General features: G+C 41.5%; 1 protein-coding gene across 1 annotated transcript; it reads right to left on the bottom strand.

Moving 5' to 3' along the window:
• Positions 1 to 4,443: 4,443 nt before the first annotated feature.
• On the bottom strand, positions 4,444 to 13,849 carry CHRNA6 (cholinergic receptor nicotinic alpha 6 subunit). Its single transcript, XM_058826153.1, has 6 exons — positions 13,485 to 13,849; positions 11,034 to 11,173; positions 9,830 to 9,874; positions 8,710 to 8,819; positions 7,584 to 8,568; positions 4,444 to 4,658 (listed from the first exon to the last, which is right to left on the bottom strand). Exons 1-6 carry the CDS (start codon positions 13,555 to 13,557, stop codon positions 4,536 to 4,538), a joined length of 1,476 nt encoding a protein of 491 aa, XP_058682136.1. The 5' UTR covers positions 13,558 to 13,849; the 3' UTR covers positions 4,444 to 4,535.
• Between the last annotated feature and the right edge of the window lie 5,017 nt (positions 13,850 to 18,866).

The following is an 18,866-nucleotide window of genomic DNA, read 5'->3' as shown; positions in this document are numbered from 1 at the left end:
GTCCTGAGAACTGATAACATTTTGCACCATTGAAAATTAGATCTGCCTCTGTGAGATCCCCATTTTAAAATCCACCAGCCTGGGAAATCTCTCTGCTTCCAGCCTTGAAAGGTAGTGGAGCTCTGGTGAGGCCATGCTCCCCCGTGGCCTGTGCGCCCCGAGGGAGGCAGGGCCGGACCCCAGTGGCTCGCAGGGGGGAATTGGAGGCTGTGGGACCCCAGCCCCAGGCTGGGCCAGGCCACAGCTGCTGACATCTCACTGATACTAAAACCCCTGCGCCCCCAGTCCGCACAGACGACTCCAGGCCAAGCCGGGACACTTTGGCCCCCAGCAGCTGCCGGGTGGAGGGAGGCACCCATCATGGCCTGAAATCCAACACTGTGACTGCTGTGGCCACCAGGCAAGATTTAACCCTTCTGCTAAACAGATGAGACCTGCAGACCTTGCTCCTCTCTCCAGGGAGAGAAAAGGAATGACAACACATAGAAAGACAACATGAAAACACCAAGGTCAGTAAAAGAAGGAGTCAAGCCTCAGATGGAAGGAGAATGAGAAGATGCTCTAATAGGCTGAAATATTCTTTTGGTAGGGCCATGGAGATGGACAATGATACACTGAAATATCTCCTTTAATTCATAAGAGAGTATGGGGGGATAAAGTATTCAAACTGTAGATGTGAGCAGAGGCATCCATTGATGAAACCAAGCAGATGTTGGAGTAGCTGTGATCCCATGAGATGCTTGAACAGAGAGATGAGAGCTGATGAAGACCCTTTGCTCTCAGGGAGAGAAGAAGAAAACCTCTGTTCTCAGAGATGATCACAGAGACAGATGGAGAGAGCCTTTACCATTGAACAACTCATCCTTAAAATAATGCCTCTTGAGTTCATGGCCCATGGACACACCTCTAGGAGGTGTGTGAAATTGGAGGAATTTCATGATACAGAGCTTTTTTGCCTGGGCAGCTGCTAGTCATGGAAATGAAAAGCCATGAGAAAACTATTTCTTGTGGAGAAGTCTCCATGTCATGACAAGAGAAAATTCCTTTCCCTACAAAGACTGATGAAAAGACTATTGTATAGTTGGTACTGCTTTAACATCCCAGGTTTTGTCTCTACGTGGCCATTTGGGAAAGGAAAAAAGTTGGGCAGGGGGAGGAAAGGTGTTCTGGAGGTGTTATTCTGATGCTTCTTGTAGTTCTGTTAATAAAGTTTCTTTATTCATTTTAAGTTTTAAGCCTGTTTTGCCCTTCTACAAATCTGTATCTCACAGCAAGGAATGAGTAAGTGCCCTGGTGATTTGAGGCAGTGCTAAAACCCACTGCACTCTGTATATGAGTCTGAGCAAGAAGCATTCAGATGTGGTTACTATATTGCTGGAATAAACCCATTTAGTTTAGCATATACAGATAGATGCCTTAGCATAAGATACTGGCATAAAACTCATACACATTGACCATTCTATCAGTTGCTCCTCTCGTCTTGCGCAAAGTGCGTTTGTTGCCCTGGACACTACTGTGAAATGTCTGGAACAGATCCAGGCAGCTCCTCTTTCCACTACATCCAGGCTCTTGAGCTCCAGTGAACACTGCTTCCAGGAGGCTGCCTGTTAGCCATGACAGATGACTACCTCCTCTCCTGGGCAACTGACTCAGGTGTCCATCTGACAGATGGTCCTGTCTCCACTATGCAACACTTTGGTTGCCCACCCACAGGCAGCACATGGCTCTGTCTCACACATCTATGTCTGGTGCCAAGCTGCTTTATCTGGCTTATGCTGGTGAAGATCAGCAGAACTCACGTGTTGGAGATGTATGAAAATTGCTCAGGTATGGCTTCTGGCCTCGAGTCTTCCTAGCATTGCATTTGCTACTGCTACATCTGTAGACTCACTACTCATTCCCTTGTGCTGCCTGATCCTGAGCTTCTCTAAATCTCTTTGCTGCTGGCCCACAAAAGCATTCAATGTGTTTCCCACAAAGGTCTGCCACTAAAAACACAACTAGGGAGGACATGTGGGCAGACAGTCTTCCAATGGGGCCTTCCCTCTGCTCCACCTGCTCTGCCTGTGGATGACAACATTGCAAATCACAAATCTTAAAAAAACAGTAACCCTCTGCCTTAATACCGTCTCAAGCTGTACTGCCTCAGTTTCTAGGCACTGGTTTGCTAAGACATTGACACTACTTGGCAAGACCACAAATATCACCCACTCACCAAAAGGTAAATATTAAAAGGTCTTCTGAGCCTTTCAGTGGAGGCATGCTGGAAGAATGGTCTCCCTTGGAAAGAGAATGTAAAGAGATACTGAGCTGTTGAATTGCTTCTGTGCTTTAAAAATTAATTCATAGATGCCATCACTCCCAAGAGGAGGAGAATTCCTGCTGCCAGTGGCACACTCATCACTGAGACAAATTAATAAAGGGGTGTTGCTGATGTGACTTTGGAGGTAGTGGGGTGAGAATAGACCTCTCCTGTGGCTGTGCACAATGTATGACCCAAGTCAACATCTGGGATGGCACCAGCTGTAGTTGTAATTTTTCTTGTTATTTCATTTAGAAAGTCCCCCAATCTTCAACAAGAATTGGAGCAAGCAAAAATGTCATTTTTGTGGGGGCTCTTTCATGTCTGCTTGCAGGGGCACCGCAACTGCAGTCTTGTTCAAGGTGACATGCTGATATGCTTCTTGTATCCCCCATCTCCACTCCATAATCAGTTAAGTACTTTCACAAAACTGGCAGCAGTACATTAGGCTCTCAGTATTGGATGTGCCAAACATGGCTGAGAATCGCGAAAGATGGCTCCAAAAGTTACTGAGTTGGAGAAAGGAAGGGTAAATAGTACACTAAAAAGAGCCAGAAGATGACTTTGTAACTCAGGGATTTTGCTGGTTATTGACCATGGGGTTGTTGTAGCTGTCATGCCTAAAACACCAATGTAACGCACCTTCAGCCACAATAATTTCATGATTTGGATGGTAATAGAGTGTAACAGTGAATGCTGGCAATCAGATGTCTTTTCTGTAGAAAGTTTTGAGGTTTTTAGGCTCAGAATTCAGCTCTCCTCTTCAAATTTCCTTTCTTTCCCCTCACTTTCTTTTTGATTAAAGAGCCAGTATAGTAAATATAATTTAGTAGCATCTATAAACACATTTCACAACAGTAAATCTAAAAAAATACCCAAACCACAAATTCTTCAAGAAGGTGTATCTCAGGAGTGACATTTAATTGACAGGCTGACAAAATAAACCATGCTTTTTCATACAACTGTCAGTCACTACATAATTGAACAACATTCAGGGGGATTACAAAAAATAATCGTTTTCTTCTACTTGTTCTTCTACAATCATGACTGGATAGGTTAAGACAGTTATATTCTTGTCATTCCACCTTTATCTCTAGCATATACACTAGTTCATTCCTATTCTCTTTATTATGAAACATCAGAAAAGAGTAAAAGGCCAGTCAGTGACTTCAGGAACACGGAGTCTTACATTCCAAGGATTGGTGATGTTCAGAGCAGGGACTGATGCATGGCAGACACTGAAAACACTGCATTGACACTGTACAGTTAAATTTAGAGGCTCTTACAAGACAGAAGGGCTTTGTATTCTTGGAACCATTTGGTTTAATTGTAGTGGTGCCTTTTAAAGAAGAACCTTTCAGCACAAAACTTACAGGAATATAAACAAATGATGGACTTAAGGGCAAACCATCCACATTTTATAGAAACTACATCAGGAACATGTCTGCTAAGTGTTTCAGGAGGAAGCACACTAGGACTGGGACCTGGTTACAGAGCAGCAACCTCAGCCCCAAAGGACATGGCCTTACAGTTACAGGTTTGCACACACAGCACAGACCCACAAGGAGCCAGGAAACAGCACCGCTGAACAGCTGTTTGAAACAAGATGCTCAGCTTTGCACAGGAATCATGGTATCCAGCCTTCTTCTGCTAGGATGTGCATAATCTAGGTTGGTCTTGGGTTTTAAAAACACAAAACCTCTGATCAATCCAGTGCTGTCAAACTAATTCTGTCTATGACAAGTAGTTACTCAGGGACAAACCCTTCTCTGCTGGGTTTATGTCCAAGCATAAGCAAGCAAGAGTTTTCAGAGCAGAACCTGTGGACTAGGACCACTGTTAACCTGACGAGAGATGTGGTTTGGAAATCCTACTGAAGCTCATCAAGGTCTTGGTACTCACTATCAGGCCGTAAAGGGGACTTTGGTCCCATGGAAAGGTAAGTGCCCGATCAAACTAATTTTAAAAGATTTTAGAAGCACATAGTTTTCAAATGTGTATGCCTCACATGGTAACCACGTTCTAAAGTTTAGTCTGTTTGTCTTCAAATATGATTAAATGCTTAAGGTCTGTCTGATTTCAAACATAAATGTAAACACATACTTTATTGTTCTGGGACCCTCTGTGGCTGAGTGCTGACAAGGTGGTGAGCAGAGGAGTTATGTTAGAGGAGAGAAATAGATGGTAAATTTCTGAAACGAAACTGAAACAAGAGCAAAAGCAATGGATTGAGTTACATCTCTGCCATTAGTGGCTGGATAAAGAGCCCTACAGTCCCAAACACACAAAGGATTATAAACACCCAGAGAAATACTCTGTCTATCACCATAGCTACGTATTTCCAATCATCTTCCACCTGCAAGAGAATAAAAAAAGAGAAGGATAAATTACATGTAATGTCACATACAAATGTGAGTTGACATTGTGCCATAGAAATGCCCCTTGTGCTTTTGAATGTGAGGAAGAACACACATGCAAGTCAGGAATGTTGCTTGTCATGTTTATAGTTGCTGCAGTTTTCAAATCTCTTCAGAGAGGGCTGATTTCCTAATGGTGTTTTACCACTTTTGGCTGAGAACATATAACACTGTCCTTGTTTGCTGAATTATTCTAAATATTTGAATCTGAGGGCAGCCCATCCAGGGCTGTGATGCTGATATTAACAAATAAGACCTGATCATGGATGCAGAGTGGAGTGGTTTAACAGCAGGCGCAGACATCATGGCTACACATTACTAAACCCTGTTGAAGGATTCATCCTGACAGCCCGCACAAGACAGAGTTTGCTATTCTGGTCTGATTTGAAACACTGTCTCCCCAATCAAGCCCCACTGATTTCAGGAAACTGGACACATGGACTATGGCAAAGCAAAGGTTCCAACTGAGCAAATGTCTTGTGCTAAGCAGGACAGAGTGGATTTTGTATGGCTGAGAGACAGACCTTAGAACAACATTCAGTGAAGTTGCTGTCCTTTAAACCATACCTTTAAACGTGTACTGCACAGGAAACACTGCCTCGAAATGTTCACTCATATAAACTAGTGATTAGTTAAGAGCTCTCTGCTGAGGAATCTTCCACTTGTTTTCCCAACTTGATTATATTTTGTTCCAAGAAAATATTAGATTTAGGATTTTGATTGTGTTTAGGGTGAGGAATTCAGCAGCGGATATTGGGGAGAATAAGCAAAATTTAATAGGGTAGTGTGAAGTTGCAAACTGTGATAATGGCAACTCAGCCCAGGTGGGAAACAGACAAATAAGGTAAGACTTTTCAAGTTAGATAGTATTTTGTTTAATTCTATCTAACCTCCCAGGGCTACTGAGAGGATAGTTGTAATAGTCATTAGTGTAGGGTTGAGTGATAGGGATGTTATGAAAAAGAGGGCGGTCATGATAATAACATGACCATGGAGAGGAACATGCTGGTAGTTAGGGAGGAACCTTGGAGGACTTCTGAAAATCAGAAATGGAAGCTGTACTTTTCATGAAAGGACATGCAGGAAGAACTCCCAACAGCTGTAAATGTTTCTACGATTTTTAAAGGGCTTTTATTTATATAAGACTAGTACATAATACCACCCATATTGCTTTGTGTATCTGGCTGAAGCCGAAGCAGCCTCTAGAATAGTTTTTCTCAGTGCTTGCCTGAGAACAAATCCTGTTTTTTCCCTGAAAAGAGGATTTTTGTAAATGAAAAATCATGCTTCCCATCTCCAGTATGTTCTGAAAGGTAAGATACAAAGCTGCTCATGAACACAGTGGACTAAGAATAAAATTTCATGTGTCAGGAGAGATTTGCAAAATGCAAACCAGCAAAACTAGCACAGGAGGACTTCTCCTGAACTGTATAATCAAGACAGCAAGTTATTTGGATGACTGCATGCAAAACTTATTTTGGGAGGAGCATCAGAGAAAACAGCTGAATCAGTACATCGGTATGTTTTATGCAGCTGGTGTGATAATGAAAGCAGGGCTGAAATGTTTGGTTTAAGCAAAGCACTAAGGCCATAGGTACTAAGCAGGGCTCAGCTTAATCCCCATCCTCCTCCACGGTGATAGAGTCCTGTCTTTTGCTTCAGGCTGGCATGTACTATATGCTCACTCTATGAATTCAGCTTAACTCTACTCCTTTATTCAGAAATCTATAGATTTTGCTTTCAGATTAAAATTTTCTGTAGGGCATAAATAAAGGGGGAATTATGGTGATCTTTAGGTTTTTCGAAGTTGTATGAATTTCAACAAAATATTCTGATAGAAAGCAGGCATTCCAACATTTCCCTTATAAAGTTTTTGTGACTTTCAATATAAATACAGCAGTATTTAGTTTTAAAATGGATTTAACCATCATAGAACATCTAAAAAAACTTCAAAACCAAAACCAAAAATTCCATGACAGATCAAAGATATATGTTTCATTAGGTTCACTTCTAAAAATGTCTTGAAGTGTCAGAGAATTTCTGCTCCTTGTGAGTTCTTGGTGTCAGAAAATACTTTTGTGGCTTTTTTAGTTGCTTGTGTTCACACATGAAGATGTGGCAACAGTATCCTTTAAATTCCAATATGCACCATTTTCTAAGACAGCAATCCCAAATAGGAAAAAAAATTATGACTTCACACGAGCAAGTGGTCTTCTTCCCCAGCAACTTATCTTACTGCTTCTTTACCTTTAGGATTTCCTTCTTAAACCACATCCAGCCTTCATGGATTCCTTTGACCTTCAGGCTTCACTCCAAAGGGAGCCTGGCAATCGATTTCCTAAACAGGACAAAGCCTAGCTGCTGGAGATCTAGTTCTGCTGGCACCCCTCATAACTTTACCCCAAATTGAAAACTCTACCACTCTGTGGTTGCTGTGCCAATGGCCTCCAGCTGTCACATCTCCCACTAGCCCTTCTCTGCTCACAAACAATGAGGCCAGTGGGGCACCTTCCCTGGTTGGCTTGCTTCCTGTGTCAGGAAATTATCTTCCACACACTCCATAAACCTCCTAGACTGATTCTTCTCTGCTTAGAAGTGTTACACTTCCAGCAGCTTCCTGGCAAGTTGAAGTCCCTCATGAAAACAAGGGCTGGTGATCATGATACTTCTTCCAGCCTACTGTACCCATCATCCATCATATCCTCCATCATCTGCCTGTTCATCCTGCCTAGGTGGTCTCTAACAGACTCCTACCAGTGTTCTGCTAATCTAGTCCCTGATCTTTACACAGGCCCTCCACCTTGTCATCACCAATTATTTCAATACAATCAAAACAAGCCCTAATGGGATGGTTTCTCCCTTACCTCTTTGGTTTCATTTTGAGATCTCATGTTCTCTGCAATGAACTGGACATTGCTAATGACATCCTTCACCTCTGGGGAGTACTCCATGTGCTCTGCCATCCATTTCAGTGACTGATGGCTCAGCTGTCTTTTGGTAGTAGAGAGTTCAGTTGCCTTATCACAGTGACTGCAGCGCTTCTCCTTGTGCAATTTGGTGTCTTTGTGTTTGCTGTGCTTTGACTTTCCCAACTTACTGTCTGATATTTTCTTGTTTTTTCTGGAAGTGGTTTTTTTCAGCTGTTCTAGTGGCCTCTGCATCAACAGGACTTTGGGGAGCAGGCTAAGAAAGACAGTTTTTACCCATTTGGGCATTGTGTGTGTCGTTGGAGTCCTGTAATGTATATTGAGGACAAACACTGTGATAACAATTGACAGAGTCACAAATATCATTGTGAAGAGTAAATATTCACCAACTAGGGGAATTACTAAAGAGGTGGATGGGATTGTTTCTGTGATCACCAGTAAAAATACAGTCAAAGAAAGAAGCACAGAGATGCAAAGAGTAACTTTCTCTCCACAGTCAGATGGCAGGTAAAAAACTAACACAGTCAGGAAGGAGATGAAAAGACAGGGAATGATCAGATTTATGGTGTAGAACATTGGCAGCCTTCGAATATAAAAGGAATATGTTATGTCTGTGTAGATCTCTTCACAGCAGTTATATTTGATATCATGTTTGTAGCCAGAAGCATCAACTATTTCCCATTCACTATTTTCCCAAAAGTCATTCATATCTACTTTGGATCCAATGATCAGAAGATCAATTTTGGCTTTGTCATAGGTCCATGAGCCAAATTTGAGTGAACAGTTCTGATGATCAAATGGGAAAAAGGTAATATCCATTGGACAGGAGCTTTTAAAAATAGCTGGTGGGGTCCAGGTGATCATTCCATCGTAGCGAAGGAGCGCTTTGGTCTTGCCTTCAACTTGAAAATCTCCCACAGCACTGGAAAGACAAATTAGGCAAAGACAAAACACTTACCATGAAAGTAAAATGTAATGGGTGATTTCATAGGTGCTGCAAGGGGATATTTTTGAGAGAAAGGTTTAAAAGAATCAGTAAAATGGGTAAAATGAATCATCATACTTATTATACAAGACAATATCTGGTTTCCAAATTTTATCTGCTGGTACCCGAACAAATTCAATGCCATCATATTGTCTGGGATCCCATCGTAGTTTGTAGTCATTCCAAATCTGGAAGAAGAATGGATAAATATTATAGAACCTTAAATTATCAACAAATATCTGTTTCTCAGATCTTCCTGTAAAATGACAGACTGTGATAAAGGGTAGCATGTGGAGAAGGGGACAATGTTCCAAAAGACAGCAAGGCCATGACCTGGACGAACACTGGATGTGTGTGAATACTGCTGCCACTGACTTCTGTGATGGGATGGGGTGCCAATTGCTATGAACTGCTGGCATGCTGAGATCTCCTCTCTCTTGTGACATCAGCAGGGAGCCTTGTCTGTGAAAGGTTACCCCCCACTGCTGAGAGAAAATAGGGGCCTTGCTGCAGCACCCCACAGGTGAGAAGAGGACAGAACCCTATGTTTGGCCCGCCTGCACACGAACAGGCAGCTGCTGCCAGAAGATAGTATTGGTTCCACAGGAGTACTGAAGTACCAGGTCAGGGCAGCAAGGGATGTACAGCAGCTCCCTTGCATTGCTGTCTATTGCTCTATCATGGGGCCATGCCCCATGGTCTCTCACCTATCGTAAGTACAGTATCTTTTACAGATTGTGTGGACCACAATCAGTGCCTGAAAAAAATGGTGGAAGTTAGCTATATTTTCTCAGCAGTTTAGGTCCTCTAAGGATCCTTATCTATGTAAAACCACTAAAACTATCAGTAATAATGGAGGCATGTTCTTTTTCCTAATAAATATTTTGGTGAGGATGACCTGGCACTACAGAGCTGCATATTTAATCACCCTTTGAGGAGTACATCCAGCTAGATTTTTCAGAAGAAAACAAATCATCATGAAGCTGGAGAAGAATGTATCCCACAGGAAAGAAAGAAGACGTAACTTCTAGGTAAAAAGAACAAAGAAATTACTTTTTCAATTGTGGAGCTTCTCCTTATTAATTTTTAAAAATCCTTGTTATAACCCAAAAACTTAACTTATAGATGTAACTTACAAGTAAAACACATTTTATCATTTTGATGCAAAATGCATGAGAAATGCAACACAGTCACTTACGTGTCTTAGCCACAAATTTGTTTCCATAATTTGATTGACCTCATCCTATAAAGAAACACAGGCATAAATCATTATAGCATCCAGAGATGGCTAAAAACATAGCCCATAAAACTGGAAAATAGGATTTCACATTCACTGATAGCAGATTTTTTCTAGCATCTTTCAAGAGGTTTACACATTGTACACTGTTGTGTACAACCCTACTGAAAAAATTTAATAAAACTTTACTGAAAAATCATGCTCCATAAATATCAGATACACAGAAAGCTGCACTGTTTTGCCAGGCATTTGAGTATCTGGAGAGTACATAACCTAGAATTGCTCTGACCTGTACCAGAGGAATAAGGTTCTTCTTGTGGCTGTGTATTTTGTTGGATTCAGTGCTTAAAAAGTGCTGATTACACAGTACAGAACTGGTTGTGATTCAAGGAAAATGGCATGTGTATCACAGTGTTTTGAATTTCTGTGCAAACCTCTAGAGCAGATGCACTTGACCAGCACTAAATTAGGTAACTGTTATACAGAGACCTTATTTTTGCAGTCACTTATTGGAATTGACAATCAGTCATGAATCAGAAAGGTGACGTTTTACTTCTCCACATTGCCTCTGTCCTGCCCAGCATGTTTGCCCCACACCTGTTTGCATTCCAAAACACGCAACATTCATTCATCCCCACCTCCATGCCTTACAGCACCACTCTTCCACTTGCCACACTTTCCCCTTTACGTCATTTTGAAACAAATAGATTGGAAAAAAAAACCCAAAAAACCAACACATGCAAAAAAGGAGATTTTTTTCCCCTCAGGACTACTGGGAAATGACAGTAGTCCCACAGGTCACATGCTACACACAACATGGACACACCAGGTGTCTCTGGAGTGGGCTATCCCTGTGAAGAGTGGGTTTGAACATCCAGTACTTCTGCCCTGGACTCTGGAGGCTGCTACTTGAAGCAGAAGGTTTGATGCTACGGAGTAAGGAAATTAATCTGTGTCATTCAAACCACTTGTTCAAGCAACTGGAACAACTCAACTAACTGAGAGAACAGCAAAGGTCTCAGCATGTGCACTTAGATACACATGAAATGAAAGGTAAGAGAGTTGTGGGTGTGTGCAGCCATCACAATCACATCTCCGGCTTCAGTGATTTGCATGTGTTTACAACCATCCCCAAAGCTCAGCAATGTTCTGTAGTGAGTCTTACCACATTTGTAAGCTGGGTAATGGCCAGTTCAAAATACACTGTTACAGGATCAGACACATTTTCCACCGGCCTAATGAACTGGTTGTACTGGGAGAAGAGTTTGTGAAATAGCCGTTCCTCTGATTCACAGGCTGTGGTATCTGTATTGGTAAAGATAAAGAACAGCTAAGCCAGAGGTAAGAAGAAGGGGAAAAGGGCGCTGGAAAACATACTAGTTTGTGTTATATTTCTGGATCATGTGCTTGTGACCATGTTTAAAGCCACCATAGCACAGAGAGGAGAGGTTGCCAGAATGCTGTCAGTTGAAAGCATCCTCCTGCAGAATGTTGGTGCTCCTTGTTTCCTCAAATAGTAAGGTAATGGCTACAGTGGTTGTGTCCCCTAAGCTGGATTTAGCCTTTGAGCCTCCATTTGGCCCACCCTGGTATCACACAAAAGTAGAATAAGGTGGTGTGAAATATGAGAAGTAGAAATGTGACAGATTTAATCTTTGTGAGTCTTCATGGTAAAACAAGGTGTTTATGAAAAGCATAGCTACTTAGGAATTAAAAGCTCAAGGCTACAAACTACTCAAATCAAAATCTCTATCAGGTGATTAGTAGACAGCAATGATGCCTCCTAATCTTAAACATTATAGCTGCATTTTATCCTCAAAATTGATATTTCCACTCATTAGATAGCACAATTTTTCTTTGCAGAAAGTTCATTTATTAAGTTCTATGGACAAGAAAACAGTGGAAATATTAACATTTCTTACAGAATAGCACACATCTATGTAATACAGAACTGTTCTTTGGGAACAAGCAGATCACAGCTGTAACCCCTCATTAATGAAGAACAAACCAGATGGCTTAGAAGAAACAAGGTATGTGACAGGCATTGAGCTGACTCACTGCAGAGTTAAGAAGAATGCTCCTAACCTGTTACACATAGTCTAAACTTGAAACAGTTATTTTCACAGTGGTAAAGGCTATACACTTTGATTTCAAAAGGAAAATATTAAATTTTATTTGCTCTGGTAACATCAGATCAGAAGAACAATTTTCTTGAATAACTTTGCTATAACAATACATTACGGTACTTCACCACCTAAAATAGAAATACTTTATAAGGCCAAGATTTAGAATTCCTTTCTCATGCTGTACACAGCTGTGTTACTAAAACTATATGATGATCCTAAAAATATTACTGATACAACTGAGAAAACATTGTTTCCAGACTCATTGTCGTAAGTTTTTTGCATTAGTCTCAGACTGCACTAGAACACATCAGACAAGCAACCATGATAGGCCTTTATGATTGCAAATATTAAACCTAGAAGAGGTTTGTGCTAGGTAGCATGGTCTCTGGCACAGCACAGGACATAAATTTACAATTTACATATCCTTCAGTGAACACAAGGGCCTGTGGATGTGCAGGGAGACATTTGGTCTCAGTACGCTGCACTTTCATGATTTTACTCTCCTTCCCCTGCTGTTGAAAAAGACATTTCACCTCTAAGGTGATACAAAGCATCCTGAAATTTCAGGGGATTATCATTACTGCAAGATAAAATGTTGGCTACTGGTCACTTCCATGTATGGAAAGAAAGTAAAATTCAAAAACTTGATGTTTTATTTCATCGTTTCAGCATCATTCAGAGAAGACACATGGATGTCTATAAAGTTTGGATGCATTTATATTACGTATTGTTCCATTCAAAAAAGAACTAAAAAAATTCTTTTCAAATTTCATCATTACCACCCATAGCATTGTGATTAGAAGTACACTACTGTGGGAACATGAAGTCTAATGACTAAAGTAAATGCATCTAAAATCATGTTTCATTTGAGATTTTTCCACTTGCTTCTTAATAGACACATGCTTTAAAATAAAGTAACAAAACCAAGTATTTAGGTCTTATCTCATGGTGCTGCTTTAAGATAATTTCTTATGCTTTGCTAAGACAAGCACTATATTTAATACATATCTTGATCATCCACAGAAGTGAGACGTTCAAAATAAATGTGTCCTAAAAGCAAAAAATCCTACTAAACTCAGTGAGAGTTGTGAACAGAAATGACTGTGGCATATTTAAAACACAGATCATAAACAACAGTGAAGAACAATAGATTAAGTTCTCACTTTTGAAAGTGTGAGTACTGACCACACACATCCATAGCCTGCATTATTTAAATATTTGCAAATTCAAGCACCAAATGAAATTACTAGGACCTCTAATCCATTTCTATTGTTTTCTAGAAACAGTTCTTCATTAGTTATCAAACAAAAATGAAGAGTTTTACGTTGTAAATCTAGTAATGCTTTAGCTCTTTTCAAATACTGTTGAAATGTTAAAGATTTCAGGTTAGAAATAGCTGGTGGAAGCTTTACATTGAGTTTATTCAAGAAAATAGAAGCAGAGACAGTAACTAGAAAGTATTCTAGAAACTGGTATCAAAGAGAGCCTACCTTTAATCAAGGGTGCGAACACGAATGCCCACACACAGAAAGCAGGGCAACATAGCCACGTCTCAGGATGCATTGCTAGCAGCAGAATAGAACTTCCTTTTCAGAACAGAGGTTTGAGGGGAGAAATAAGATGCAAGAAGACATATAAACCTCCTGATGGTAAATAGGCTGTTGAAGGATGGATTTCTGTTTTGCATGTGCAGCAAACTCTGCAGCCTGCTGAGCAGAGCAAAGCCTTGCAGAGTTTCTTTCACTACCACTAGGCAAGGAGAGCTTATGCCGTGCAGAGCAGAGGGAGTCAGGCAGCATCCTATCAGGTGGCTTCACATCTCCAGTCACCCGCACCCCTGCCTCGGGGAATGTGTAAGAGCGCAGGAGAGAGAGGGAAGGCAAGACACAGGACAGCCATCATGGAGCAGGGGGAGCATTCACTCAGCTCTTCACCCAAGGGTTAACAACTCTCATCATGCTAAAGCAGCTGCTTTAGTTATTGTCCAGTAATTACCTGAGTGAGTCACTCAGAATAGGCAGAGGTGAAAGAGCTTCAGTTTCTTAGCTGAGGACTGATTCTTCAGGTGATAGGAATGGAAGTTATATGGTTTTAACACGTCTACCAGAAGCCATACAAACCTTGAAATAAGCACAGCATCAAGTGATAGAATTGCTTGATAGTATTCTCAGTGAATGAATCCAAGACAAATAGACTTATTATTGCCATCTGACAGGAGCAACAAAGCATGCTAAGTTCTTTCCTGACAGTCAAATCAGCTTACAACATCAATTCTTCTAACTTTTTTTTGCCTTGTGTGTGCAGTCTCCTGTACCAGTATGCTAGTGTGGAAATGGAGGAGCAGAATAAAGAAAAAAACCCACCAGGTACTGTTACAGGCCAAGTTCTCTGCAACAGGGTGTTATTTTTGATCACAGAATTTTAAAAAAAACTGATCTCATGATCCTTTAGCAGTTGATGCATGCTCCCTCCTCAGGTGTTCAGTACGCATGTCCTTGCAACAGGAATGCCTGAAAAGAATCTGTAGGAAAAGGATCTGAGAAACTGAGGGTCCTGTTTAGCTGCAGTGGGGTGGAAGGCACCACAGGGTACTTGGTACCATCCGGTCCCCAAGAAAGCAGCTCAGACAGGGACTCTGCTTTATGTGTGCTCAATCCAGCATGAACAAGTCCGAGTGACTGCATGAATGATTTGATCAAAACAGAAATGCTGCTGCATTTTCAGGCACTGATGTCATTGTGTAAGTGTAGAGAGAAGAAAAAAAAAGCCAGAAAATGAAAAAAGGATGCCCTTCATACTACAAAATGCAGAGGCAAAGCTGCAATGTAGAATAAGAAAGTAATTTGTCATTTATACAAATTGTTAAAGTATGGATAGGATGGAAGAGGACAGTCTGGAAGAAAAAGACTTAGGAATGAGTTGACTGTATAAGGAAAATCCCTGAAGTGGGCCAAGGTGCCAATGACAAGTTTTGAGGGATGAAAAGTAAATCTTGAAGGATTACAGGCACCAGCCTTACTCCAGAGCTCACTAGAGAGATGGTGCCTTCTGCACAGAGATGAGAAAGCAAAAGAAACAAAACTGTGAGTATTTGGAAGTCTGGGAGTCATTTTACCCTCTCAAAAGCAGCAGTGTAAATGTAGACCACAAGGCATGGCTATGAGGCTTCTCTAAACTGAAGTTAGATATGAATTCTCCTTACAAATAATTTTAAGATGAAAATGTGGGTTTCAGCATGGTGATTTTTCTTTTAAATTTCCATTTTGGCAACATTTTCCTGGGAGAAAAGTAAAAACCACAAAAAAAATCTGCTTTATGCCAGATTTTCCCAAGATGCAATGTTTATTAGAATGGTGTTAACATAAACTTGTTGTTTCCTCACCTTACCAAATGAAGTTCATGCTTTCTTCTTGAGCTGATGTGGCTGTGGTGCCCTTGGCTAACAGAGTTTCACAGCCATACCGCATCAAAGGACGCCTGTGGCTGGCTGCAGTCATGGCATATGTACTCCTGTTAAAGTCCAGCCCTTCTAGAAGGATGACATACGATAAGATAGTCAGATATGATTTGAAAAAAAATTCACCCCAGCTTAAAATGCTTTGACATTTTCAAACTTTTTGTTCTTTCAAAAAATGTACCAGGCCAGGGAATCAGGCGGTAGAAGTTACCAGATCTGCACATGCATGTCTGCAGACTGAAAGGTCTTCAGAGGTGAGGGCAATGAGTGTGCTTCCCCTCCAGAGAGACGGAGAGCAAGGCCAGCTGGCAAAGATGATCCTTATTGCCACACTTGCAGGAAAGAAGTCCTTTGTTATGGGGAGCAAGGAACTGGGGAAGGAGGCTGAATTTGGAGGCAGTACGAGTCATTCAGTTAGCAGATGGCAGGAGGGATTGTGCTACTGAGACCCTGCTAGAGTGGGTGCTACCTTTGGGAAAGTCTGAAGAGGAAGGCAAAGTTCAAACTGAGCTGAAGTGGCTGATGAGTCATCCAGATGGAGAATGCAGAGAGACCAGCTGAGCTACTGCCCCAGCACAAGGATGCCAGCTGGAAGCAGAGCAAAAAGTTGTGAATCATTGCTGCTTTGGAAGGTACCTAGTTTAATCTAATATGAACTGGCCAAAAGAGGTGTCAAAATGGCTCAAAAAGAAAACATATATTCACAGGCTTTCATCTTTCTTTCGCCCTCTAAATGTGGGAGAAGAGGCTGATTTAGTCCTTTCACATGTACTTTTACCCTCCAAGCATATATTCACCCAGGAGAAAAACTCTGGTTTCTTTTCTTCAGGTAAAGTGGCTCAGGAAAAAGAGGGCAAGCTACTTGAAGGGAAGCACAAAATGTGCCCACCAGAAAGGTTTCTAGCACATAGATGCACTCCACAACTGGAGCTTGATGTTGTAAAAGCTGCATGGTATTGATAGTGAAAAAAAACCAAGAGGACCCATTTGAAGGGTTGCCTATGCACCCAGGAGCTGAAGGCATGCACCCTGCTGTTATGTGCAATCTTACTGACAGATCATTTGGAGTCAGGCTCAGGTTTGAATGACTGATTTCCTCCTCTAGAGTCAAGCAGTCCTTTGTTGAAGAGCTGTATCTGAATTGTTTATAGGATTTGACAATGCAGTGTCTTAACCGGCAGTGGGACAGTTAGAAACAGCTCTGTGACAAACACCTTCTCAATCATGAGACACTCAGGTCCTGATCATCTAATGAGAAGCCCCTGCATCCGTTGGAGAAGTTCACAGTCTGTCAACTCTTTGCTAACTACCACTAGCCAAGTGACTTTGCACTAGGGGCACTTTTCACCCTTTGCTGCTATGGAAGCACTGGGGGGATCTGAGCTGGTTTCTTGCTCAGGGCCACCTAAACATTTGCTTGTGGTGCCTGCCCTGAGACTGCTGAGTGGGAGCCCAGCAGCATTTAATTTTATGTCAACTCTGCTACTTACTGGTTCTGCAAGCAGACAGCTACTAAGGAATCAACCAACTCTCCTAGAGCTTGGTCCTCTTCACATATTCACACACAGTGCTTCCTTGAGCATGGGACACCTTCTGCTAGTGAAAAGGGACACCAGCAGAAGGAAACTGTAATGGAATACTGAAAGAATCAGTCAAGTCCTGCCATCTGACTGACAGTACTGTAGTCAGCCTTGGATAGCTTGTGCATTAGCTAAATTAAGGTAAACAGGAAACTCACTAAAGCTCACAGTGTGGAGATTTCTGAGAATGGGAGATAGTTAAATTGGGGAGGCAATTGAAGGAAAATCTCTAAAGGCTGGAACATGAAGCTCCTTAGGTTCTGAGCGATGTCAGAATAGTTTAGTTTAAAAAGTTTATATGGACTAGTGCTTTTTCCATGTCTGTGCTGCATGGGCAATTCATCAGCATAATGAAACTGATATTTTACCTTTAAATGCTGTGTTCTAATTCATGGCATTTGGATACCATCACGTTCCAGATCTTTCAAGACAGTTGACTGTAGAAATAAAGCAGATCAGTCAAGGCTTTGCATTAAGCAGGGAGAAAGAGACCACCTGCGACAACCCTCTGAAGGAAGTGTTTGATCTCAGCAAGCACTGGGCTCAAAGTAGGACTCCCCAAGAGACATTTTTCACACAAGTAGATGGGCAAAAGGGTCACAAAGATTTACACCTTCTGGAGGCAAAATCAGAATTCTATTCTTTTGTGTTTTCAGAGTTATCCTTCACTAACAAGTGTGCATCTATTATGAAGACAGAAAAAAATCTATGTTCTCCCATCTGACATCACCCAGACACTTTCTCAGCTGTTTTTCTTGGTTAGTCCTGCTCTGTTTCTGAACTGCATTCTCCCAGTCCTATCCCTTCTCTCCCACTTCACTAGGCAAATGATTTTCTGATGGGCTCTTGGTCTATGCTCCTCTCGTTTCCCTCACACAGTATCATTTCCTACAGCTTCATAGAAGCAATACTGACAGCAGCTGTACCTGCCTCATATGTGACAACTGCAGTCTCATACAGGTAAAATATTGCTGTTAATCTGTGTTAGCCCTGCTGCTGTTGGGATCCACTGTTTTGTTTCAACTTCTGGTATTACTACAATAAATCAGGCTAATAAAGCATTCATCAGAAAAATATTAGGAATCCAGCTATCACTGCCTTGTTGGAAGCCATTCAACTACCACATAAGCCCCTCAAGGACACTATCCTTTGCTAAAGCGTTATTACAGTCAAGCTTGCCTAGTGTCACACGCTGAGCTGTATGTTCACACACCCTGCAGCAAAAACTAGATCTCACTTGTGTAATTCCTGGCCTTTGGCCTCTCTCCTGCTCTGGGACCTTATATGCCAACAATGTTTGCTCTCTGACCCACCAGACACTGACCAGTGACTTCCAGTGTGCAGGAGATGTGAAGCATGAGTGAAGACAGAACTTCAATGGCTACTGTATGCAGAATACTGTGCTCATGCTTCAGGATCTTTTAATTTAAAGTCTTTTCGGTTTTTTTTCAGTAGTCAGATTTTAGATGATGTGTGGGAAGAGGCCTTGAAGCTTGCGTTGATTAGGGCATTTCCACAAACCGAGCACAGGATTTCTTCAGTTCAGTAACTTGCTTTGCAATGAAATCCTTTCTTAATTTTTCTTTTCTATTAAAGAGATTGAACCACAGCATCTCTATGAGTCTGCCCCTGCTGCCCCAGCTATGAAGTGGGCAGTCAGTAAGTCAGGCAGTCAATATGCACGGAGTAGCCAAGCACAAGAACGGGAATGCCTATTCCCCTGATCCTGTCTGCTAAGCAGATTCAGTAATCAGAGTAATACACAAAGATTCATCTTTTATAAGCTAAAGCGTCACTGGTAGCAACATCCCCAAAGCACCATCCATTATACTAAC

This window comes from Poecile atricapillus, chromosome Z, assembly GCF_030490865.1.
Source record: "Poecile atricapillus isolate bPoeAtr1 chromosome Z, bPoeAtr1.hap1, whole genome shotgun sequence".
In the NCBI taxonomy this organism is placed as follows: Eukaryota; Metazoa; Chordata; class Aves; order Passeriformes; family Paridae; genus Poecile; species Poecile atricapillus.
The sequence above is the reverse complement of the archived record's forward strand: the minus strand, read 5'-3'. Positions and strand labels throughout refer to the sequence as shown.

What these genes read in the sequence shown, in the direction of transcription:
- CHRNA6 (XM_058826153.1), bottom strand. Translation starts at nt 13,557, where the DNA reads ATGCATCCTGAGACGTGGCTATGTTGCCCTGCTTTCTGTGTGTGGGCA. An exon ending in TTACCCAGCTTACAAATGTG is followed by an intron (nt 9,875 to 11,033) that starts GTAAGACTCACT and finishes GTTTCTTTATAG; the next exon opens with GATGAGGTCAATCAAATTAT. An exon ending in CTCAAAATGAAACCAAAGAG is followed by an intron (nt 4,659 to 7,583) that starts GTAAGGGAGAAA and finishes ATTCTCTTGCAG; the next exon opens with GTGGAAGATGATTGGAAATA.